At 37.3% G+C, this 26554-nt stretch overlaps 1 protein-coding gene across 1 annotated transcript in view; it reads left to right on the forward strand.

The window, feature by feature from the left end:
* PLA2R1 (phospholipase A2 receptor 1) overlaps window positions 1-26554 on the forward strand; it is a 120853-nt gene that overhangs the window by 55638 nt on the left and 38661 nt on the right. The window contains exons 11-14 of the mRNA XM_049616141.1: window positions 7036-7208; window positions 19542-19744; window positions 21457-21602; window positions 25140-25224. Of these exons, the coding sequence (XP_049472098.1) occupies window positions 7036-7208; window positions 19542-19744; window positions 21457-21602; window positions 25140-25224 (607 nt within the window). The remainder of the gene's footprint in view (window positions 1-7035; window positions 7209-19541; window positions 19745-21456; window positions 21603-25139; window positions 25225-26554) is intronic.

Consider the following 26554-nt stretch of genomic DNA (forward strand, 5'->3'; position numbering starts at 1 on the left):
TTCCTTTCCTTTCCTTTCCTTTCCTTTCCTTTCCTTTCCTTTCCTTTCCTTCCCTTCCCTTCCCTTCCCTTCCCTTTTTTTTTTTTTTTTTTGAGAGAGAGAGCACGTGAAAGCAGGGGAGAGGGGCAGAGGGAGAGAAAGAGAATCTTAAATCTTAAGCAGGCTCCATACTCAGTGCACGGAGCCCAAGGCAGGGCTCCATCCCATAACCCTAAGATCATGACCTGAGCCAAAATCAAGAGTGGGATGCTCAACCAACTGAGCCAGCCAGGGGCCCCCAGATACTTCATTTTCTAAGAATCCTGGAGATCTCATACAAATAAAGTGTCCGGAAAAAAAATCTACTTGGTTTCATTTCCCCCAAAACTGGATACAAGAAGATGTTATAAATAATTTGTTTCTTTGATAAACTATATTCAGTAGTCAATATTAATTGACTACTGTATGGTCTAACTCCACAACAGAACTATAGGATAAATAAGTTTGTTTTCATTCCATCCACAACCTTGTAGGCCCACTCAGGTGACTTTGTGCCAGAATGCTACTCAATGAACAGTCAAGATCCTGCATTGCTACCATTAGCCCCAGTGAGGCATCTCTCCTAGACAGTTACCACACATGTACACGGCCCTGCAAACATGTCTATATCCAAAGCAGTGACTCCAACAAAGGAAATGCAAGTTGAGGAAAGGAAGGGGCCCATGCTCTTAACTGTTATTCATTCAGATTCCATCAGGTAAGAAACAAAGCCTCACACTATACCCTACTCTTTGAGTGACAATGCACCACAAAATTTTTCAACAGCATCTTTTGTCTGAGAAGGTTGGGCAGCAGATGGAAAGTCTCCTCAAATCCAGAAGTGTCCACTAGCAGCCTGGATAATCATTTTCTTCCATTACTGATTTCCTGTTTGAGTTAAGACACTCCTGTCACTCACCAGTGCCCAACCTTGTAGTTGCTAATTGATTTTCCACTCTTCTGCACAATTGAGCCACAGATTCGATGGGCACAATTAGAACCACCTGCTACAAATTATTTATTTCTTTTGTTATCGGGCAACTGCTCCTGGTATTGGACTTTTTAACACTTTGTGGAATAGAGAGGGAAAGAAAAATAGACCCTTATTTCTGAATAACAGAATGTTATTTTCTTCCTGTTACAAAATATTTTCAGGCCTGGACACTTTACTTCCAGATAGGGCATGACTATAAATCTTGAGTTCCAGAGTTACCATGGATAATTGTCTAAATGCATGTGTATCTAAATTTTAAATCAATCAGCCATGGAATATTTAGTACAAAATAATCCAGGGGCGCCTGGGTGGCTCAGTTGGTTAAGCGTCCAACTTCGGCTCAGGTCATGATCTCACAGTTTGTGGGTTCAAGCCCTGCATCAGGCCCTGTGCTGACAGCTCAGAGCCTGGAGCCTGCTTCAGATTCTGTGTTTCCCTCTCTTTCTGCCCCTCCCCTGCTCTCACTCTGTCTCTCTCTCTCTCTCCAAAAATAAATAAACATTAAAAAAAATAAATAATAATAATAATCCAAATTATATTCAATTTTGTGAATTTTACCAATAGTAAGAAATCCTACAATATCTCATTTTCTGCTAGATTTAAATCTGCATTATTTCCAAGCAATTTTACAGCTCTGCTATTTTCCTGCAACCCCCACACCCTCTAAATACATTTGCAGTTAATTTTTTATTGTGATAAAACATAAAATTTATCATTATAACCAATTTTTAAGTGTATAGTTCAACAGCATTAAGTACAGTTTTAATAGTGCACAATCATCACCACCATCCATCTCCCTAAATTTTTGCATCTTTCCAAACTGAAATTCTGTGTCCGTTAAATAACCACTCCCCATTTCCCCTTGCCCCCAGCTTTGGGGAACCATCATTCTACTTTCTGTCTATGAGGTTGACTAAAGTTAACTCGTAAGTGGAATCACATAGCAGTCATCTTATTGTGCCTGGCTTATTTCACTTAGTCCAATGTCCTCCAGGTTAATCGATGTGTCAGAATTTTAACGTGTGTCAGAATTTCCTTCCTTTTTGAGGCTGAATAATATTCCATAATATGTATATGTCACATTTTGTTCACCCATTCATATAATAGACATGAGATACTTCCACCTTTTAGCTATTGTGAATAATGCTGCTGTAAACATGAATGTACAAATATCTTTAGAGTCCCTGCTTTCAATTCTTTTGGGTCATATACCCAGAAGTGGAATTTCTGGATGATACGATAATTCTATTCTTAATTTTTTGAGGAACAGACATACTGGTTTCCATATCAGCAGCACCATTTTACACTCCCACAAGCAGTGCACAGGGGGTTCCAATTCCTCCAGGTCTTAGCCATCCATCTGTTATTTTGTTTTTGTATAATAGCCATCCTGATGGGTATGAAATGGTATCTCATTGTGGTTTCAACTTGCACTTCCCTAATGATTAGTGATGTTGAGTGTCTTTTCATGTGCTTATTGGCATCTGTATATCTTCCTTGGAGAAATGTCTATTCAAGTCCTTTACCTTTTTTTAATTGGAGTGTTTATTCTTTGTTGTTGAGTTGTAACAGTTCTTTATATATTCTGGATATTACTCCCTTATCAGATACATACTTTGCAAATACTTTCTCCTACTCCATGGGGTGCCTTTTCACTCTGTTGATGTCCTTTGATGCACAAAGTTTTTAATTCTGATTAAATCCAATATATCCATTGTTTTAATTTATTTTTTAAATTTACATCCAAGTTAGTTAGCATATAGTGCAACAACGATTTCAGGACTAGATTCCTTAATGCCCTTTACCCATTTAGCCCATTGCCCCTTCCACAACCCCTCCAGTAACCCTCCATTGTTCTCCATATTTAAGTCTATCCATTCTTATTTTGTTGCCGGTGTTTTTGGTGTCATATCCAAGAAATCATTGCCACATTCAGTGTCATGAAACATTTCCCCTATATTTTCTTCTAAGAGTTTTATAATTTTAGCTCTTGTGTTTGGTCTTTGATTCACTTTCAGTTAATTTTCGTAAATGGTATAAAGTAAGAAGAGTCTAGTTGCATTCTTCTGCATGTGGATATCCAGTTTTCCCAACATTAATGTTGAAAAGATTGTCCTTTTCCCATTGAACGGTCTTGGCACCCTTGTGGAAAATCACTGGACTATATCTACAAGGGTTTACTTCTGGGTTCTTTTCTCTATTCTATTAATACATGTCTGTCTTTATGCCAGTACCACACTGTTTTGATTTCTGTACTTTCAACAAGTTTTGAAATCAAAGTTGTGAGACCAACTTTCTCATTAGTATAAATTCAAGCAAGCCAGAAGAATATAAACTAAAAAATGAGAGTGCCCCCTCACCTGCACTCTTTCTCCCTCCAACCAATCCCACTCTTTTCCTATTAACAGTTAACAAAGGTAACTGCCATTAACAGTTTGGAATTTGCTCTTCCAGGTGCATTTCTTGTGTGTACGTTAAGTATCTTTTCTATCTCTTCTGTCTTTTGCAATAAATAATATCCAAAAACTTAAGACTTCTAGTTCTTGAGGCATGCCACCAAAAACTTCTTGTAATAATAATCATGATACATGTCTCCCATTTTAAAACAATGATATTCTATTTCTATTCTTGATTTAAAAGAAAGAGAAGGAATTTATCATTTTTATGTTCATTCAGCAATAGAGTCAGTTATTTGAATACGGTATTAAAAATGTTAACAATCATGTTATTAGAAGAAATCCCATTGCAATCACTCAGTTAAAAACTGAATACCTCCTAACTGTATCACTATATGTAAAGACTACCACTGTTTTTTTTTTTAATTGTAGTAAGTTCTCTAGTAAAGTTACATCCAGTTCATTACTTTTTTCAATTTCTAGTTTTAGGTAATACAAACATAATCATTAAGTACTGCTGTCTGCTAAGTATAGTATTACTTATAGACAAGAAACATCTTTCTTTTCAAGTACATTGGCTAAATGGTTGAAATATTTTCAGAGACTCAAATATAAAATATCTCCTTTGGGGGCATTAAGGAATCTACTCCTGAAATCATTGTTGCACTATATGCTAACTTGGATGTAAATTAAAAAAATAAAATAAACAAATTAAATTAAATAAAATCTTTTTTAAAAAATCTCATTTTGAAGTGTGCATTTTTTGAAATGCAAAATTTATTTTGAAATGAAAAAAATCATCAGTGTATATATCCCAAAAATATGTATTACAGTCTTCAAATTGCATTTTTTATTTAAAAAAAAAATTTTTTTTAACGTTTATTTATTTTTGAGACAGAGAGAGGCAGAGCATAAACAGGGGAGGGTCAGAGAGAGGGAGACACAGAATCTGAAACAGGCTCCAGGCTCTGAGCTGTCAGCACAGAGCCCGACGCAGGGCTCGAACTCACGGACCGCGAGATCATGACCTGAGCCGAAGTTGGCCGCCCAACCAACTGAGCCACCCAGGCACCCCAAATTGCATTTTTTAATTAAAATGTAATGTTTAGCACCATCAGTAACAATTTGTTAACAAATTGATGAAAATTCAAGATATATTTTTCTTATTTACATTGAAAAATGCATATTCGGTTTCTTAACTTTTTTAAGGAGCTGACTGGAAAAAAAATTTTTCCTGATTTTAAGAATTATTTCCCTAAAAATTTGATTTTATAAGTAGTTACACAAACGCAGAGTGTTTTATCATTTGCTTTTCTAAAAGACAACAGTATTTACTTTACTAAACTCTTTGGATATAATATATTATCCTGGTTCAAATAATAAACTAAAAATCTGTACTTTTTGTTCTTAAGTCATAACATTTGAATTAAATAATCTAGTGAAACCAGGCAAAAAGGCCAGATATAAAGAAACTCTGGAATATTCGCAAATGCGGAATTCTAAACACAAGGCCAAAAAAGACTTTAAAAGATCATCTGCTCTATTACTTTAAGCCAGAGTTTTCACAACCCTTTTAAGTGTTTGGAACCAAATAGTGAGTGGTAACAAGTATAAAATATACTCTTGTTTCTTTATTGGTTAGAAACAGACACTCAAATGGCTGCATGCTGTGATCCAGAGTTAAGTTCTTAGAGCACATAATTTAAAAGAAAGACATATTTGCTGAATTTCTATATTAACAATGCTATCTTCTAAACAGTACCAAGAGAACTAGAGTTCTGATTTGAAGGTTTTAGGATCTAATGTATGAGTATTATATGCAACTACTTAAAAGATACTTGCCAATTTAAAAAACACAGGGTTTCTATTGTTTTAAGCAATCATAGTGATAAAATAGCAAATCAGAGTGGACTGAATAAATCCAAAACCAACAGGGAACAAAAGGAAAATGTTGTCATGAATAACGATACCAGTGGCCAAGTTTACAGACAATGTTATATCTATCTCTCCATTATCCAATAAATGCCATAGTACAAGGTCATGGAGGAACCAGCAATGTCCTCTGGGTTTAGAACCAGCACAGTGAATAGTAGTCGGGCCATAGCCTGAACGATGCAGTGCCATGCTAGCCTCCTAGGACAGCAGTTTAAGGCACCAGCTGGGCATGATAACAATGCTACTCTGTCTCCGAGGGGAGAAGGAAAAGCAGATTCTAAATTATGAGAGTATGAACCATTGGAAGCATAAGAAAAATTACAATAGCATCTAGACAATGTTTAGTTTTATGTACGGTCCTTTTGAAGGAGGTTTTTTTACATTTAAAACATTTTACATTTACATTTTTTTACATTTACATAAAATTCTGCCACTGCAATCTGGTTAAAAAAGAACTTTTCTAGTTTTAGATGTGTGCTATATAGATTATTAATAGAGCACCTACAGAAAATAGTTAGTAAAGCATAATAAAAATCTATATGTCCTGCAAAGATGAGTATCATAGATGCCTAAGATTACTAAATATTGCTAGTGATGTTTATAAGGCAGTTAAAAATTGTACGTCTCCCCCCATTTCCCTTGAAGCTTTTCTACTCTTGAATGACCCCATTGCTTTTGTTTCCTTTAGCAACTTAAAGATGCATGGTAATGAAAAACTTCCAGAACTGGATGAAAAAATTTAATTTGCTTTCTTTTTAGGTTTTCTGGATGATTTCATCAGGCCTTCCCTTTCTCATTGACTCAGCAGTTCTGGCCAAAAGTCATCACTGTTTGAAATGTGTTTCTTTAAAACTTCATGTGTATTGAAAATAAATTTTTCAAGCTTAGCTTAAAATTTCAACGCTAGTTAAATTTTAATACTCACGTTTTTCTATTAGGTATTCATGTGGAAGCATATACACAAATTTTCCAGATTCCGCTTTTGATGCATTCATGTTGGGGAAGGAGCACTGCCACCAATCACTGAACACTAATTCATTCAGCTGTGTGGGGAAAATATTGGTGGGTGTACATCCTTGGATTAGTTCCTAGGGTTTTAAATCTATCTTCAGTGAACATGCCCATCTGAACACATTTGAATAAGCCACGGACTCCATGTGCTTATGAACAAACTGATTTGGGATACATAAAATTGCTACTCCAATCTCTGTTCCATTCTCACTAGGCAAGTGTGGCGGGGGAGGGGGGTGCGGTATATGTGAACTCCATGTTGGCAGACACTCATTTCTTCCCCCCACTGCCAGTTCCCCCCTGCACGCACATTAAAGCAAGGTATGTGCTGTGTGGCCTAATTACAAAACAGGGCACTTGCTGTGCCAAGAAATATATTGCTAACTTTATGGGCTTTACCACATATACTCTGAAACTGGAGCTGGACTCTATTCCTTGAAAGAATTAAGCCTTGTCTTTGAGACTCAAATTCTCCTCACTCATCTAATTCTGAGCATTGCAGTGACATTTGGCATGTATTAGTAATGCTCAGGGTCTATGAGTATTTTTCTGCTCCATGTTCTGAAGAATTCGTCAGAAATGCTTATTCTGGTGCCATTCTGTGCAGCTCATTATGCTTTAATGACAATTTTTTTATTGCCCAGGAACTTACTATAACCATTTCCTTTTTCTGTTTTTAAGGTTTGAACAGGCTTTTATTACCAGTTTGATCAGTAGTGTGGTAAAAACGAAGGGCAGTTATTTTTGGATAGCTCTTCAAGATCAAAATGGCACAGGAGAATACACTTGGAAGACAGCAGAGGGTCAGAAGTCTGAGCCGGTGCAGTACACACACTGGAATGCATATCAGCCTCGTAAGTAGAGAGAACTATAACATCACCCCTCCCTCCTGTTTCCTTTGCTCAAAATTCCTTCCACCCCGTGATCCAGCTCCTCTGGTGCTTCCTTAATGTTTTCTTAATGCCTAAATCAATTAAAACAATTACCACAGGTTCTCAGGGGGCGAAATATGGCTGGTCTTTTTTAAAAGTATGATGCATGTGACATTTGACAGGTCCAAGGTGTAAATTCATTGCTCAAGACCACACATGCCTTTATTAGCAGGAAGTCCAGTTTCTTCCTCCTTAAAGGCTTTTCCCCCTCCCCCTCCCTCTGCCCTTGATTGTCCAAGAATATCAGGGGCTTACTCAGCCCAGACTAGTCTGATATACTTCAAAGCACAGTGAATGGGCACATATAGGTACATCTAATCAGTCCACAGTCGCAGCCACTTTGCCATGGAATGCTGACCCATTACTTAGGTAACACTCTTGTTAGTCCATCTCCTCCATGGGCTTCTGTTATCCTTAGCCAGGATTTCAGAGTTGCTCTATTAGTTCATCCTCATATGCTCAGCTCTGAATCCCAAAACGTGAAACTGTGCCAGGTTAGTCAGTTCCAGAGAAACGAATGGCTCCAGCCACAAACTACCCTAGAACTAGCCCCTTTGGAACAAGCTTTAGGCCCTTCTTAGGTGACCAGCCTAGACCCAACACACCTTTACATCAGCATGAATTCCTATTTGGATGCCTTGGTCCATTTCTTACTTACGGGCCTCAATCAGGGCTACCCTAAGAGATGATAGGCAATAAGATACCTCTAAATGTGTTCCTGGAAGAAATGGGTTAGGGGGCCTCAGGCTCTTCCCTGAGGAGAGATAGATATTATTATAATACTGTCAAAATAATTTTTTTATATCAAATATATAATGATAATAATTAGTCAAAGGACCAAATATACCAATTAAAAGACAGAGATTGTCAGAGAAGATCAAAAAACAGGACCCAACTGTATGTTGACTACAAGAAACCCATTTTTTATTTTTATTTTTATTTTTTATTTATTTTTTTAATTTTTTTTTAACATTTATTTATTTTTGAGACAGAGAGAGAGCATGAACAGGGGAGGGTCAGAGAAAGAGGGAGACACAGAATCTGAAACAGGCTCCAGGCTCTGAGCTGTCAGCACAGAGCCCAACGTGGGGCTCGAACCCACAGACCACGAGATCATGACCTGAGCCAAAGTTGGACACTCAACCGACTGAGCCACCCAGGTGCCCCAAGAAACCCACTTTTTAAAAGAAAGAAAGAAAAAGAAATCCACTTTAAATATAAAGGCACATGTAAATTGAAAGTAAAAGGATGGACAAAGATATACTGTCCAAATACTAATCAAAAGAGAACAGGAATAGCTATATTAATGTCACAAAGCAGACTTCAGAACCAGGAAAGTTTTCAAGGATTAAAAAAAGTGACATTATATTATGGTAACGGAGTAGTACTCTAAAAAGACATAACAGCCCTTAATGTGTATGCACCTAACAACAGAGCGTCAAAATACATGAGCAAAAAAACCTGATAGAATTGCAAAGAGAAATAGATGACGCTATTATACAGTTGGAGACTGTAACATCCCTCTATCAGAAATGGACAGGGGTGCCTGGGTGGATCAGTTAGTTAAGCGTCAACCTTGGCTCAGGTCATGATTTCACAGCTCATGGGTTTGAGTCCCGTGTCAGGCTCTATGCTGATAGCTCAGAGCCTGGAGCCTGTTTTGGATTCTGTGTCTCCATCTCTCTCTGCCCTTCCCTGCCCACATTCCCTCTCCCTCCCTCTCTCTCTCTCTCAAAAATAAATAAACATTAAAAAAATTAAAAAAAAAAAAGAAAAGAAATGGACAAATCCAAGAGACAGAAAATCAGTAAGGACAAAGTTGAACTCGATAGTACTGTCAATCAACAGGATATAATTGATATCTATAGGCTAGTTAATCCATCAATAGCAAATTACACATTCTTCTCAAGCTCACATGAAATGCTCACTAAGATAGACCACATACTGGCCAAAAACCTCACCTTAACAAATTTAAAAGAATAGAAATCATATAATGTCTTCTCTTGGTCCACAGTGAAATTAAACTAGAAACCAACAACAGAAGGATAGCTGGAAAATCCCAAAATATTTAGAGATTAAACAACACATGTCTAAATAACATGTGGGTCAAAGAAGAAATCTCAAGAGGAATCTTAAAACATTTTAAACTAAATGAAAATGGTAATCTAAAATCAGCAATCTCTGGGATGCCTGGGTGGCTCAGTAGGTTGAGCGTCCGACTTCAGCTCATGTCATGATCTCATGGTTCATGAGTTCGAGCCCCACATCAGGCTCTGTGCTGACAGCTGGGAGGCTGGAGCCTACTTCGGATTCTGTGTCACCCTCTCTCTGCTCATCCCCTGCTCACACTTTGTCTCTCTCTCTCTCTCTCTAAAAAATAAATATTAAAAAAAATAAAATCAGCAATCTAAGTATTAGAAGAGAAAATTAAATCTGAAGTAAGCAGAAGAAAATAAATAATAATAATTAGAGCAGAAATCAATAAAATTGAAAACAGGAACTCCATGAAGAAAATCAACAAAACCAAAACCTGGTTCTTTTAAAAGATCAATGAAATTGATAAGTTTGTAGCCAGGCTCACTAAAAAAAGAGAGAAGACTTGGGGCACCTGGGTGGCTCAGTCATTTAAGTGTCTGACTTTGGCTCAGGTCATGATCTCACAGTTTGTGAGTTCAAGCCCCACACCAGGCTCTGTGCTGACAGTTCAGGGCCTGGAACCTGTTTTGGATTCTGTGTCTCCTCTCTCACTGCTCTTCCTCCACTCATGCTCTGTCTCTCTCTCCTTCAAAAATAAATATAATCATTAAAATTTTTTAAATTAAAAATAAAAAAAGAGAGAAGACACAAATTACTAACATCACAAATAAAAGACGAGGCATCACTACAGATGCCAGGGACATTAAAAGGATAATAAAAGAATATTATGAACAACTCTATATCCACACATTTGATGACCTAGATGAAATAGACCAATTCCTTTAAAGATATAATCAGCCAAAACACACACAAGAAGAAATAGACTATCTGAATAGGCCTACAGCTATTAATAAAGAAATTGAAACAAAATTCATAACTTTTCCAAACAGAAAGCACCAGGTCCACATTGGTTCACTGGTGAATTCTACCACACATATAAAGAAGAAATTATGCCAGTTCTCTACAATTTCTTCCAGAAGACAGAAGCAGAGGGAATACTTCCTGTCTCATTCTGAGGCCAGCATTACCCTCATACCAAAATCAAAGATGTTGCAAGAAAAGAAAACTAACGACCAATGTCTCTCACAAACAAAATAGCAAAATCTTCAATAAAATAATAAATTGAATCCAACAATGTAAAAAAGAATTATACACCACAACCAAATGGGACTTATCCCAGTTATACAAGGCTGGTTCAACATTCGAAAATCAATTAGTGTAATCCATCACATCACCAGGCTGTAAAATAAAAGTCACATTATCATATCAATGGATGCAGAAAAATATTTGACAAAATCCTATACCTATTTATTTTAAAAACTGTTAGCAAACTAGGAATAGAGGGGAACTTCTTCAACTTTATATATTTAATTTTTTTTAACATTTATTTATTTTTGAGACAGAGACAGAGCATGAGTAGAGGGGGGAAGCAGATTGAGAGGGGAGACACAGAATCCGAAGCAGACTCCAGGCTCTGAGCTGTCAGCATAGAGCCCAATGCAGAGCTTGAACTCACAAACTGTGAGATCATGACCTGAGCCAAAGTCAGATGCTCCCTGACTGAGCCACTCAGGTGCCCATCTTTATAAAGAACATCTACAAAACCTACAGATATCATAATTAATGGTGAGAAACTAAAAGCTTTCCCACTAAAATCAGAAACAAGGCAAGGATGTTCCCTGTCAACAGTTCTTTTAAACATTGTACTAGAAGGCCTAGCCAATGTAGTAGGATAAAATAAAATAAAATAAAATAAAATAAAATAAAATAAATACAGATTGGGAAGAAAGAACTAAAACTTTGTTCACAGATGATAAGATTGTCTATTGACACTTGAACTAATAAGTGATTATGGCAAGATTGCAATATGAAAGATTAATGAACAAAAGTCAATTGCTTTCCTGTATAACAGCAATGAACAAATGGAGTTTAAACTTAAAAACATATTATCATCTATATTATCACCCCCAAAATGAAAAACTCATATATAAATCTAATGGAATATATATAAAATCTATATGAGGAAAACTATACACTTTAATGAAAGAAATCAAAGAACAAGTAAATAAATGGAGAGATATTCCAAGTTCATGGATAGAAAAACTCAGTATCATCAAGATATCAGTTTTTCACAAACTTCCCTATAGATTCAACACCATCCCAATCAAAATCCCAGGAAGTTATTTTGTGGATATTGAAAAGACTGATTCTGAAGCTTATATGGAAAGGCAACAGACCAAGAATAGGCAATTCAATATCGATGTAGAAGAACAAAGTCAGAGAACTGACACTACATGACTTTAAGACTTACTATAAAGCTAGAGTGATCAAGACAGTGTGGTATTGGGGGGGAAAAAAAGACAAGTCAGTTGAACATAAGACAGCCCAGAAACTGACTGACATAAAACATAGAGCTAAATGTGAGTCCCAAAGCTGTAACACCCTAGAGGATAACAAAATAGAAAACCAGATGACCTTGGGCAAAACAATGACTTTTTAGATATAACACCAAAGGCACAGTCCATGAAAGAAACAGTTGATTTGCTGGACTTCATTAAAACTAAAGACTTCTGCTCTGAGAAAGCCAGTGCCAAGAGAAAGAGAAGACAAGCCACACACTAAGACCAAATATTTGCAAAAACCACATCTGACAAAGGACTGTAATTCAAAGTATACAAAGAATCCTTGAAACCCAACAATAAGAAAATGAAGGACAAGAATTAAAAATGGACAAAAGATCTTAAATAAAGATATATAGATGGCAAGCAAGCATATGAAAATATGTTCAACATCATATGTCATTAGGAAATTATAGATTGCAACAAGATACCACAGCACACCTATGAGAATGACCAAAATCCAAAACACGGGTGAGGATATAAAACAATGGGGACACTCATACATTGCTGGTGGGAAAACAAAATAGCATCCCACTTTCAAAGACAGTTTGATAGTTTCGTACAAAACTAAACATACTCTCACTATATAACCCAACAATCACACTCCTTGGTGTCTACCCAAATAAACTGAAAACTGATATTCACACAAAAATCTACACATGGATTTTTATCGAAGTTTTATTCATACTTGCCAAAACTTAAAATTAATCAAGATGTCCTTTAGCAGGTGAATGGATAAACAAAATATGGGACATCTAGACAATGGAATATTATTCACTGCTAAAAAGAAATGAGCTATCAAGCCATTCAAAGACATGGAAGAAATTTAAATACATATTACTAAATGGAAAAGGCCAGTTGAAAAGTCTACAAACTATGTGATTCAAACCATAGGACACTCTGGAAAAGGGAAAACTATGACACAGTAAAAAGATTACTAGTAAAAAGTGGTTTCCAGGGGTCAGGGGGAAGGGAGGGGTTGATAGACCGAGCACAGAGGATTTGGGGGACAGTGAAACTATTCTATATATACACAATGGTGTATATATGTAATTATACATTTGTCCAAACCATAGAATGTACAACACCAAGAATGAAACCTAATGTAAATCATGGATTTGGGGTGGTAATGATGTGTCACTGTAGGCTTTAACAAATGTACCATTGTGGTATGAGATGTTAATAGAGGGGAAGGTTTTACCTATTTGAGGCAGGAGGTATAAAGGAAGTCGGTACTTTCCACTGTTTTGCTATGAATTCAAAATGCTCTAATATACATAGTTTATTATTCTTAAAAAAACCCTATACTTTAAAAAAATGACTGCAAGGTGAAGTTAAGACAAATCAGATTTTTTGCGTGTAAGCATCGGTTTAGGAAATGTGTATAGAAACTGGTGACTTGCATGGCTCTAAACGAGAAACATCATAATTCACTCAGTAAACAACCTTCTTATTCTACAAATCTGTGAATATTATTAAAATGCAGACAATAGTGAAGTTCCATGTCACACTATTACTGAAAAATAAAAAAAAAAAAAACCTCAGGCTTCATTTCTAATATACCTCGGAATTTTGTTAGGAATGTCTATACCTGTCAAAATAAATTAATACATTTTGAATAGACAAAATCTTGGTTCTTAATGTTACCTTCCTTGGGGCATATTTGGATGTCTAAAATCTGGAACTGAAGCAGAGCTCCTTGTCATTCATAAGTTTCTACTATAATTTATTTGAGTGGCACTACTCTTTTCCTCTTCTCCCTGAAGCAAAAATAATATCATGATGCTCAGTTTGGCTGCTCATGCTGACTGACATTGAGTAAATTGTCTCTGAATAAGATGAAAATGTAAATCTTTTTTTGAAGAAAATAGCAATATAAAAGCCTCTGTGTTTCCTTTTTTCTTTTAAATTGCAGTTTGCAGAAATGCCATCCTAAATCACATTTTTTCCCTGCCTGTCACAAAAGTATCCATTAACTTCGTCCTCATGTCAGAATCTTAATCCAGCCCAGACTGACTATATAAATTGACCACTGAATAGGAAGACTGCAGTTTTTTTATAAACTTAGCCAAGACTCTGTCTTTATGTCATATCATCAAAATATTCAATCTGTGGGGGAATCACAGTTCTGCCACTTTTTTCAACATTGTATTATGTTCACCAGATAGTGTAATGACCCACCATATACCCATCACCCAGTGTCATCAATTACCAACTCACAATCTATCTTGTTTCATCTATATACTCACCCACTATCCCCAACACTTCTAATATTTTGTCATAGCAAATCCCAAACATCATATTGTTTCATCCACAAATATTTCAATATCATCTCTAAAAGATAAAGTCTTCTTTTTAAAAAATGTGAATATAAGACAATTATTACAGCTAAAAGTAATTAACTATAATTTCATAATATCATAAGTCTTCAGTTAATGCTCACATTTCTAAATGATTCATAATATTATACAACAGATTTTACAGTTTGTCTGAATCAGGATCCAAAAAGGTTTATACATTTGCAGTTGGTTGATAGATCCCCTAAAGTCTATTTTAATCTCTACATTTCCTTCTTCTTTGCCCCCTCCTATTTTTAAAAAATTTTATTTGTTGATGCAAGTGGGTTGTTTGTCCTGCAGAGTTTCCTACAGTCTGGACTTTTTGATTGAATCCCCGTATGTTGTTTAATGCGTTACTCTATCCTCTTTATTTTCCATAAAATTGACATTTTTATTTTTAAGAAGGTAGAATCAAAGGCATTATATAATTCAGATTTTCTTTTCTTTTGGAAAACCATTTCATAAGTAGTTGTGTGTTCTACCTTAAGGCACATAATGTTCACTTTTCTCACTTTTTGCAATGTTAGAAGCCGCTAATTATCAATGCCTAGATCCATTGATTCCTTAGGGGTTACTTCATAGCTTCCTATCTGGGATATCTTTATAAAGAGATAGTTTCCTGCTATTTTACTAAAACAACAACAGCAAAGAGACTGTGGCACTTGGTATTTTAAGAGAAGTAACTATTCAGGTAAAACAGGAAAACCAGTTTTGATACATACTAACTAGTACCAGTAATTAAAGGGAAAAAATGGGGACTTTCTTATTTAGGAACATTAAATGGGATAACTCCAGAACATTTACCCCAGTTGTCCCAAGTCAATAGAAATCTTCTGCCAGTGACAAAGAAAATGGGATGCCAGTAGAGTAAATCAGATCTCTTTTTCTTGAAAGTGCCCTTCACATAGCAAAGAAAAGTCTGTCCAGCCAGCAGGTAGATAGGCTGATCCATTTTAACGCTTCCCAGAGTTCTGAAATGAGGACAAACATATTCTCATTTCTGGGCACTCTTTGGGTATTTTCATATTTTTTTTGTAATGATGTAAGTAACTGTCATACAAGGTAAAAGTGGGATCAGAGATCTTTACGGAAATGCTGTGATCACACACAGAAAAGAAACATGACTATAGAAAAGGAGGAACATAATTGAGGGGAAGATTCAATCATTGATTCAACAGCTATGTATTGAATGCCTGCCTATTCTGTACCTTGGCATTGTCTCATAGTAGACTTAGTTAAATCTGTTTTCAAATTCTGCATCAAACCCCTCACTGTGTGGCCTTAGGCAAGTTACCAAACCTCTGTGCCCCAATTTATCCATTAGCAAACTGTAAATACTGATATGATATCTATCTCAGAGTTTTTGAAGTTAAATAAAGACCATATAAAATACCTAACAGCATTCCACGGAAGCTACCCCCATTGCATCACTTTTCTGCATGAAGATGGAGAAAAGGACAGAGAAGAAAGGTGGGTAGATCATATGATCATATGATTTTTTTTCTTTTAGTCTATTGATATGGTGGATTACATTAATTGGTTTTCAAATGTGGAATTATGTTTGCACACCTGGAATAAATCTCATTTGGTCATAGTAAAAAAAAAAAAATGATGGGAAAGGGTTATTGCAAGGAATGGGAAAATAACTAAACAGACTAAAGAAAAATAATTGTCCAGAGGCTCTGAAGGCCCAGCTACAGTTACCTCCTACCCTGAGGCCACAAATAGATTTTGTTTGTCTGCTTTCAGATATTTGACCAGAGAGGTGAAAAATGGAGGCTTTCTCACCTCAGTTCAATTTATATGGTTAGATAGCTTTGTCAAATGGAAGGGGCTAGAACAGTGAGTTGGAATTTCTTAATTGACCCAAAGTTATCCTATTCGTGTTTTTTTTTAATGTTTATTTTTGAGAGAGAGAGTAAGTGCGCGAGCAGGGGAGGGGCAGAGAGATAAGGGACAGAGGATTTGAAGCAGGCTCTGTGCTGACAGCAGAGAGCCCAATGCAGGGCTCTAACTCACAAAACCGTGAGATGTGACCTGAGCCAGAGTCAGATGCTTAACCGCCTAAGCCACTCATTCATGTTCCATGGACAGAGTGAAGGGGGATAGACGGAGGGTAAGGCAGATAAGGAGAATCAGTTTAAATGTGAGATTCACCACTGAGAAACAGAATGATAATTTTTCTCCAATGGGAGATGAGTTATTGAATTTGAGAACAATATCTCTGGGAGAAAAACCCCCTCCACTCCCACCCATACCCTACTTTTCTTATTTGGCTTTTGCAAGCATGCCTACAATATAGGATTATAAATTCGGTTTATATCTCCCTTATCCCAGTCTCCCTTTATTACACTGCTTTACTGCTTCTTTGGGGCTGAGACTCCAAAATTCGGGTCAAATGTTCCATTAAGTTAACCACTTTAGAATCCCAGTAACATTCCCACAGCATTTTCACCTTCATCGTAGTTCACAAACATCTCCTTCTCTACTAATGAAGATGAGTTGAGTATCTATAGTATCTAAAACCAAAGCTATTTAATCATTGTCTGATGTGAAAAAGTAAGACAAAATGCAAGACCAACAACAAAAAAAGTATATTACATTTTAAATTTGCTGAATCGAGCTTTTTAAAAATTCCTTGAACGTGCAGGCAGAACTCATGCCACAAAATCCCAGCTTTTGTAATAAACAGTCAAAAAAGAATAGAAGCAACATCTTAGGGCTGGTTTTAGCCCTTCCTATCTTTCAGGGTGCTTTTAAATACATTATTCCATTTGATCTTCATGAAAACCACTGAGGAAAGAAAGGAATTCTTATCCCCACATTTCAGACAACGGTTTTTTTTTGTGTGTGTGATTAATTAACCTGTTTGAATTTTGAGTTACTAAATATTTGTGCTGAGACTAGAAGCCCATACTTCAGGTTCCAAGTCAAGGATGCTGGGGAAGGATGATGGAATTGAGAGGGAATGCATGTACCCAGCTCTCTCAACTAGAGCAACTCCATTAGCATATTATGTTTGGGGCTTTCATGTGGATTTCCATAGCTCAATTTCATTACAATCTCATCACTGGGGAGTATGCAACATCCCCTCTATTGTTCAGGGCCCAGCTAGATTGTGAGATGCATTCCAAAATTACACTGAACAGGACTGCAAAGCTCCATTCATGACAGATTGCAGTTGCATGCTATAATCTTTTCCCCTTGTGTGGCCCCCAATCTTTCATTCATCTTTAACACTACCTAGGTGTTCTGGCCAATGGAGTCGACTAATGGCTTTTGTATAGACCAACTCTCTTTTGACTTTCTTTGCTTCTATACAGGTCATACTAGTCATGTTTTCTTGTTTACTACTGGACATTTTCACCTTTGTGGGTCTCTCTGACATATCAGCACACACACACACACACACACACACACACACGCACACACACGACTGTAGGCTTCTTGTGGATGGCCATGATGCCTGGTGTCTAACACAGTGTGTACACTCAGGATTGCTGAAGACACAAACACTGGTTCTGTCGTCCCCTTATTCTTTCTCCTTTTCCACAAACTCTTCCATTCCTCTAGGAGAGGCTCTTTGTATGTCCTCCTCTGTCTTCTTTCTTCTCTCTTCCCCTCTTCTTCAACCCTCTCTTTAATCTTTCTGTGAGTGTAAAGTAACCACCCATGGCTGACAAGGATAAGTCCAGTTACCATGTGTTTAAAAAAAAATTGAAACCATTCTTTGTGATGGAAATTAAGTAAAACACATATATAGTCCCAAGTAGCTACATTTTTAAAAGTGCCTTTAGGTCCAGAGTCATCAGAGTCCTCAAATGCTCCATCTCTAATTGCTTGCTTTTTTTTCACAAGCATCCCTTGAAAACTCTTTTTCTCTTTTTCAGCCCTCAAAACACAGCTAAAATGTCGGTTGCTGCAAATCCTTTACTGATATCCCGAGGCATACTCCATCACCCCTTCTGAAATCTTCCACAGAAATCTTACTATAGTACTTCACACATTATGTTCAATGCAATTAATGTGTCTATGCCTCACACTAAAATAAGGGCTGGCGGTTGCTTGTTTTATTTTGTTTTGTCCTCCTTTCTCTAGTAGCTAATATACAGACTAGCCTGGTATGTAGATATAGATGCACAATTTTGTTGTGGTTGAATTTGATTTAGATAGATGAATGATCACTTTGGCTTCAAGAAAAAAGGTTCATTCTTACTCAATTTTTATTCTATTTTTCAAATGGGATTGTTTTCTATTATTCACTGAAAATTGAGGGGTATTTTTTTTTTAGCTATCCTACGAGTTGTATAGAGTTAACGACAAACTTGGCACCTTAACTCAACAAAGAAATTGTTTCTATGGAAAAACATGGTTAATTTTCCAAAATGTTCAAACATACACAAAAGAATAGAGCTTCATCCAGAACTAGATGGTCTTTCCCTTTTCCTTAATGTCTGCCTTTATTCCTGCCCCCAGTTTTACTCCATACGTAATTTAGCTCATTCTCTCCACTCTCCCATGGTTGGCAGTTTGGTTTTCTGTGGTGTATCTTGCAGTCTGCCTTGAATCCATCATTTATGTATTTTCCTGGTCAAATCTATTTCTCAGAGGGTAAGCACTATGCACTTTTCATTGTTGATTTTTCACAATGGGGTATGAGAGCATGATGTGCAGAGTAAGTGCTCAGTAAATGGTGGGCTAAACTTTTCTCTGCTCAGTTAAAAAAAAGCACAATAATTGGAAGTAGAAGAATGTTGGCATTTGATTGAAATACTGGGGATTTGATTGGCTATGGGGGATATTTCAGTCCCAGGTTAAACAGTGCCTAGTTTTCTATCATTTATCATCTGAGCTCAAAATGTCCAAATTTCAGTCTTCACAGGCTCTCTTCCCTCACTTTTTCATCTTCTATTGTTTTCTCCAAAGATGAAGAGGAGATAGTCCTGTTAATAAAGCATTCTTTCTCATCTTTATTGTTCTTATGTGGTCTCTTCATTATGAGATGTCAGTTATGCAACACTCCAAAGACCAGTATTCCAAGACCAAAATGTTCTAGTCATTCTGGTATTAAAAAGTGCTGTTTTCAGGGTGCCTGGGTGACTCAGTCTGTTAAATGTCTGACTCTTGATTTTGGCTCAGGTCATGATCTCACAGTTGATGAGACTGAGCCCCACATTGGGCGCTGACAGCGTGGAACCTGCTTGGGATCTCTCTCTCTATCCCTCCCCAACTCACATTCATTCTCTCTCTCTCCCTCTCTCTCTCTCTCTGTGTCTCTCAAAATAAATAAACATTTTTTAAGTGTTGTTTTCTGATTTTAGGCTACAGTGGTGGCTGTGTTGTCATGCGAGGAAGGAATCCACCTGGTCGCTGGGAAGTGAAGGACTGCAGACAATTTAAGGCAATGTCCCTGTGTAAGCAACCAGTGGGAAATCAGGAGAAAACGGAGCAGGAAGAGAGATGGCCCTTTCACCCCTGCTACTTGGACTGGGAATCAGAGCCTGGCTTGGCGAGCTGCTTCAAGGTGATGCCAAGGGTATCTAGGCATTCTGAATGGAACAAACATTATTTCAGTTTTGTCCATGTATCTCAAATTCCTTTATTCCAGAGCAGTGCCTGGCACACAGCAAGTACTTAATGTTGTTGGCTGTCTCTATCTTTTCAATTATATTCCAAAATTTTAAGTTGAAAGACTGACATATCCCTGGTGATACTGAAGGCCTCTTCACGAAGATTGTTATCCAGGCCCCAGTCAATGTTATTTTTGTTGCAATGTACTCCTCACTGGGTATTGAAATGATACAATTCCATATCGTTTGTAAGAAAAAGAATAAAGTATTTATTATGGAATACTATCATTTTGCTGCTAAGAATAGCTTTTGCAGCTTGCTAGACATCTGAGGATCAAACAAATTAATACATATACTTGATATGTGTATGTACCTGTGTGTATGAAAAAAGTGTGTGAAGAAATGTCTTTTTGCAAATCAGCTTTAGATCCTAGATATAAATCACTACCTACAATCCTCTTATCATGAAATATCTGTGAATGCACTCAATTTAATGTACGCATGCACAATCCTACACTGAATTCATTGGGTAACATTGACCTCACAAAGCAGTAAGTTAAACTTTACAAATGAATAAACTGAGGCAGCAGGATGAAGTGATTTGCCCAAGATCACAATTATTTGTTGACAGAATTGTAATAAATTCCTGGTCTTGGGAATCCCAGTTCAGTGCTTTTTCTACCATATATTACCCTGATGTGACAACAAATGTAAAGGTGTGTTTGATGGGCATGGTGGTAGGATTGATGAATTTTAAGTGATTCAAGAAAAGGTTCCCAGAGGAGCTGAGTTTTGACATATAATTTAAAAGATGGAAAGGCTGTGCTGTGGCCCAGAGGACTGGGAAAACCATTCATTCTGGTCTCAGCAAATCAGAGCTTGGCGAAGCCTGGCCGCAGGGTGCCTGCCTGGCATCAGAAACTCGGGAGCAGTGTCAGGCAATTAAAAACAAGGAGGGCACAGAGGCCCAGGATTTGGAGTTCTGTGTTTTTGGGCCCTTACCCTTGATCTTAAATAAAGTCAGGACCAGACTCTCCATTTGACTGACTTCTTCCTGCTACTGCAAGGACAGCTGAGAAACAGCAGAGAATTTAGGCACAGCTAAGACCCAAAGAACTTAGTAATATACCTGCCCTAGGTCCCAGGTCTCATTTCTCATTTCTTGCTGTGGGTCAGCCAGATTCATGATCCTTCAGCCAATTCTAATTTGTCAGAAGGCAATCTGGTGGGATGGAAATTCATGGGCTCCTGCAGGAAGGAGTGCTGGATGTAATCCTAGTCCTGCCTATTTGTAGCTCTGTGACTGGAAATTTGTAATCTCTCTTAGCCTGACTCTCATTGTCTCTTGACAAACATTTATTAAGGGACAAGTATATGCCAGTCACAGGAAATTTAGAAGAAAAAAAAAGGAACTCAAGGAGTTCCTTTATAAAACTGAGCTGATTCCTTCTATCGTTCTCATGAATTTGTTGTGAGAATAAAATGAGATAACAGTTTTACGATGAGTAGACACATTCTAGTTCAATAAATGTTATTTTCCCCTACTGGGTCAAGCTTTTAATATAGATTAATGACAATTATATTACTGTTATTTTCTTGTCGAGACTTAAACAACCTCACCTTATCCATGATAGTGTCAACTTTTCTTTGCTTCGTACTAAACCAGGTATTTCATAGTGAAAAAGTCCTGATGAAAAGAACATGGAGAGAAGCAGAAGCATTTTGTGAAGAATTTGGAGCTCATCTTGCAAGCTTTGCCCATATTGAGGAAGAGAATTTTGTGAATGAGCTTTTGCATTCAAAATTCAATAGGTAAATACTTGTTCATTTTGAAAAATGCAATCAAATATTCTGTCTCCCAGTTATGAGTTCTCAGGGAAGAGTATCCCAAATATTTGCTTAAAATCTCAAGTATTTAAGCCTAAAAGCAACTAGCCACTAGTTGTGAAAGAAAAATACGTACATATACAGTTTTATATTTATATTGCACCCAGTTCTCATTACATAAAACAAAGAACAAAGTGATGATTGTTTTGATATTTGAAATTTTTTCTGGGTACCTCAAATCAGAATTTTAGAGCTTCTCTGCCAAACTCAGTAATTATCTAGCCCCGTGATTTTCAAACTGTTGCCTGGGAATCCCAAGAGTCCTGGAACTCAGGTATAGGAGGGGAACAAGGGACAGAAGTCCCGCTTCTGTGCTCACTGACCCACGAGAGCAGCTCCCACCAGCTCCTCTTCTATGTATTTTGTTATAATAGAGTCCATGTAAGATTTTGCCTGGGGGGCGCCTGGGTGGCTCGGTCGGTTAAGCGTCCGACTCCGGATCAGGTCATGATCTCACGGTCCGTGAGTTCGAGCCCCGCATCGGGCTCTGTGCTGACAGCTCAGAGCCTGGAGCCTGTTTCAGATTCTGTGTCTCCCTCTCTCTCTCTGCTCCTCCCCTGTTCATGCTCTGTCTCTCTCTGTCTCAAAAATGAATAAACATTAAAAAAAAAATTAAAAAAAAAAAAGAAAAAAAAAGATTTTGCTTGGAAAAAAAACAAAGCCCCATTGATTGATTCCCAGTTTTACATTTGAGGAACCAGGCATTCACTTGTTGGCATCCACCTCGCAAGTTTACAGAATCTTGAACTGCATGGAGTTAGAAAATCAATTTAGTTTAAACTTGAAGAACCGTAAAAGGCTTGTACTATTTTCTACCCAATACAAAAATTCCTTCTGCGGTATTGCTGTGGTCATCTTCTGTCTGCACAATTCCTTTCAGAGTGCTTCTTATTTGGGAGAATGCCCGTTCCATTACTGGAGGGTGATTTCAAAGATCAACTTTCTAGTAAGCCAGAGCAATACAGATCAAGTCTACTCTATTTTTGGTTATTTGAGGACAGCCATTATGTTCTCCTTTAGTGAGCCTTCTTATCCATTGGCCTCTTTCTGTAAAATGTTCTTGTCAACTAGCATACATGTTTGGAATATCTTCTATGGAAGGGGTACTTTTATATGCATAGTTGGCTGGAGCATGCAATAGATAGGATGGACAAAATCTCACCCCTGAGAATGTTGTAGTCTAAGGGGGCCTGACTCCATGGCTCCGCACATTTATTTAGCAAAAACAAATGTAACACCAAGTACTATGCTCTAAGCTCTGGAAATCTGGAGTCTCAATGAAACACTTGCTTGAATCACAGATAAAAATCCAGAACAACTTTTTGAGGAAAATCCTGGTCTTCCCATAAGTTTCCTTTAGGATATTCCACAAAAAGATTAATATGTAATATCTATCAAATTATTCATCTCCAACATCAACAGTAATGACCTTAATGGTAGGAGTCGTTGACAACATCTCCCAATGTGAGTTTCACAGAGCACTGTTGGGGGGGAAAAAGTCAAATATGTCTGCAAAACAAGGCACAAACTTGGAAATTTGCCATATGCCTTAGCATTGTAAAGGCTTCTAGAAGGAAGCATTTTCTTTGACCACAAATCTCCCTCTCTTTTTTTTTTTGAGAATACTTATCAACATTCCATGGAACTGCTAGTGTCTGTGGGAAATGCTGACCTAAAAATCATGCTTCCCAAATTTGGCTGATTATCACACTCACTTGGGACACCTTATAATACAGAGCCCTCTGGTCTCACACCAGAGCTGCTGAGTCAGATTCTCTGAGACTGAAGAAAAGTTCAAGAAGCTTCCTGATTAATTGGATTTAATTGGATTGTTAGTCTGGTATGAGGCCACAGATCCAAGGGATATGGGATTATCTCCATCCTTCTAAGTTGTAACTTTGCTTCATGACTTTAGCCCCTTGCAAAACATCCTTTCATACTTGAGTATAGTGAGGTTTGCTATGTGAAACAAACATGTGCAAACTGCTTCCAAATTTGCTGTGAGATCAAATATCATTATGTCATTTCTATTTCTATAAGTTCTCACACTTGAAATTACTTTAATATTAAGCATCTATCAAATTATTAATCTTTAGCACTTAATCATAAAAGCTATATAATATTACTTTGTGCCCAGACTGCCAGGGAGTTCAACAAAATCTCATGTTTGCTTAGAGCAAATAAACCAAATCTCATAGTTAGCATATATTCTCCTCCTTATGGCACTGATTTTCTATTTCTATTTTATTATTTATTATATTATTAAAAATCATACAATTTTAGGAAATGGGTGAAGAGAAAATTAATGCCAGTTCATCACCTAAGAGCCAGGACATATCAGGAAAAATGTTGAACTCTGTGAGTAAAGGAACAAAAAGTTCTCAAGGCAGGAGAGTAATATGAATTCCCAGCCTAGACCATTGATGTTAAGGTACCTGGCTTAACCTTAAGGCAGCATCCTCTGCCTCCATAACCTTATAAATTGTAAATTGTAAACTGTAATCATGGCAGTTGCCAGCCAGGCCCCAGTGACCTCTCGGATTTCTAAGTCACATTTTACTTTCATTTGTATTGTTCAGGCACAGTAGCTCTCATATTTGAGAAGTGGATGCTCCAGAATAGTCTTTCTTCTCTGTACTAATGAAAATAAAGCATCTGTCATGATTTCTGAATCTTTTAAATCTTTAATTCTCCAAATTATTCTCACAAAATTGTCTTAGTGAGATGGGTTATTGTACAGTTAGAATTTATTGGTTGATTTATTGAGTACTCTGTGGTTTGATGTATTTTTCCTCCACCTAATAGGAGGGAAGATGGTTCTCTGTGGGGTTTCTCACCACATCTAACCCAGTGGTGACTGCTGAAGTTAATCTACTGTGCCTCAGACTGATTTGCTATGAAATTATTTATGTTGGGATCTGAAAAAAACAAAAAAACAAAATCTACTGTGTACCTTCTATTAAAGGGGGTGGTGGTAATTAACCTTCAGAGAATACATGAACATTTGTCCAAAAAAAAAAATGCAACAAATCAAAGCATAGTAAAGTAATAAATACATAGTGAAATAGTAAAAAGTCCTCTAGGGAAAAGATGCTCCAAAATTTCTTACCAACTTGCTTTCATGTGTTCTTATCTTGATTGAAAGGTGTTGCCACTCCTAATGAACATGAGAAAGCAATGTTCTCAATATAGGTTGACTTTTCCCCCAACCGCACGTCACCAGTGAGCGCACCCTATAAGCCAAGAGAAATGGGAAGCCAGGCTAATCTTCTCTACATTCATTTCATAGCTCAGGTTTTGCATAAAGGAAATGTTCAATAAATGTTTGTTTGACTTGATCCATCCTGCCAGTAGTATCAGCTGTTTCCTACACACATAATTACTTTAAAATATTTCTTGAACCTTTTACATAATGTTATGAATTCAATAGGAAGAGCCAAGTTTTTGTTTTTCTATTCACAGGACAGAAGAAAGGCAGTTCTGGATTGGATTTAATAAAAGAAACCCACTGAATGCTGGCTCCTGGGAGTGGTCTGATGGGACTCCTGTAAGTTTTTCCAAACTGAAGAAAAGGAAATGAATTCAAAACAGGTGGCCCTGGAACACCTTGGTAAACCAGCCAACAGAAACTGGAAATAATGACTATATTTCCTGTGACTCAGACCCAGATCGAAAACTGCACCAGATCTCAGTACCATTAGAGTAATTTCTGCAAAGTCCTGGGAAACCTTTACTAGCCACATAGATCTGAGGCCAACTGTAGGATCTTATCCTGGAAAGGGATCAAAGATCTCTGAAATGTCCCCAGACTATCTCCCATGTGAAGTCTCAAGAAAGAAGCAAGTATTGTTTAAAATAATATGAGGCTTTCTTTACCCCACCCTCCCTCTCTGGCTTAGTACCTAATTATATGAATGTGAGACCCAAGTCCAGATTACAATGGAAAAAAACCATTTCAGTTTATCTCTAAAAGGACAGAAATGCCACACTTAGAAATACCATCTCCTCAACCAGAGCAAGTTATTCAGAAAGAAAAAATAATACTTTGCTTTTCATTCAGCCTCATGCTTGTAAAAACCTCTGTGAAGGAAAGAAAGAAGAAACTCCTCCCTATTACATTTTTTTTCAGGCGCAATGAAGAAGTCTCACATTTCCCTCAAGATGATAGGGAAAAAAATGGAAGCAGTATCCCAGATTGAAATGGGATTCATCTGAGGCACATGCAAAATCAAGTTATTCAGTTTCACCTGTGAAATGGGGCTACTAGCAAGAGCCGGCAGTGAGCATTTAATGCAGCTGCTATTTACTGAACCTGAATTATGTTCCAAACACTGGGTTGAATGTGCCGCAGCATGATCTCATTTCCCCTTATGATGATTCAGTGCAGTGGTTATTAGAATGCTTAAATAGTTTGCCTAAAATAATGCTTCAGAGAGCCAGGATTTGTACACACGTTGTCTGCCTCCAAAGCTATGATGTTATAATGTCTCCCAGTTGGCAAAATATCAGCAGCCAAACTTTGACGTAGTAAAGATCAATAGAGAAATAAGATCTCTAGCCCCACTAGAGAAAATCTGTGGCAAGGAAAGGATCTGTGGAAAACTCTATGTGGGAAACAAAAATAATAAGGCCATGCTAGTTAAACATATATATATGTAACGTATTTTCACCTCAGTGCTGCTTCTCTGAGAAGGATATCGGGACCAGAGAGTAGGAAGAGATCTAAGAGATCACGCAGCCCCACCCATCTATTTTGCTGTCAAAGAAACTGAGGCCCAGAGAGTGGAAGGAACTTAGCAGAGTCCGCCTGCTACATAAATGGCAGCCACCATATGGCACACTTGGGTGATTAATGTCAATGTGGCACTTGAAAAATT

Source organism: Panthera uncia (assembly GCF_023721935.1).
Source record: "Panthera uncia isolate 11264 chromosome C1 unlocalized genomic scaffold, Puncia_PCG_1.0 HiC_scaffold_3, whole genome shotgun sequence".
NCBI classification, from domain to species: Eukaryota; Metazoa; Chordata; class Mammalia; order Carnivora; family Felidae; genus Panthera; species Panthera uncia.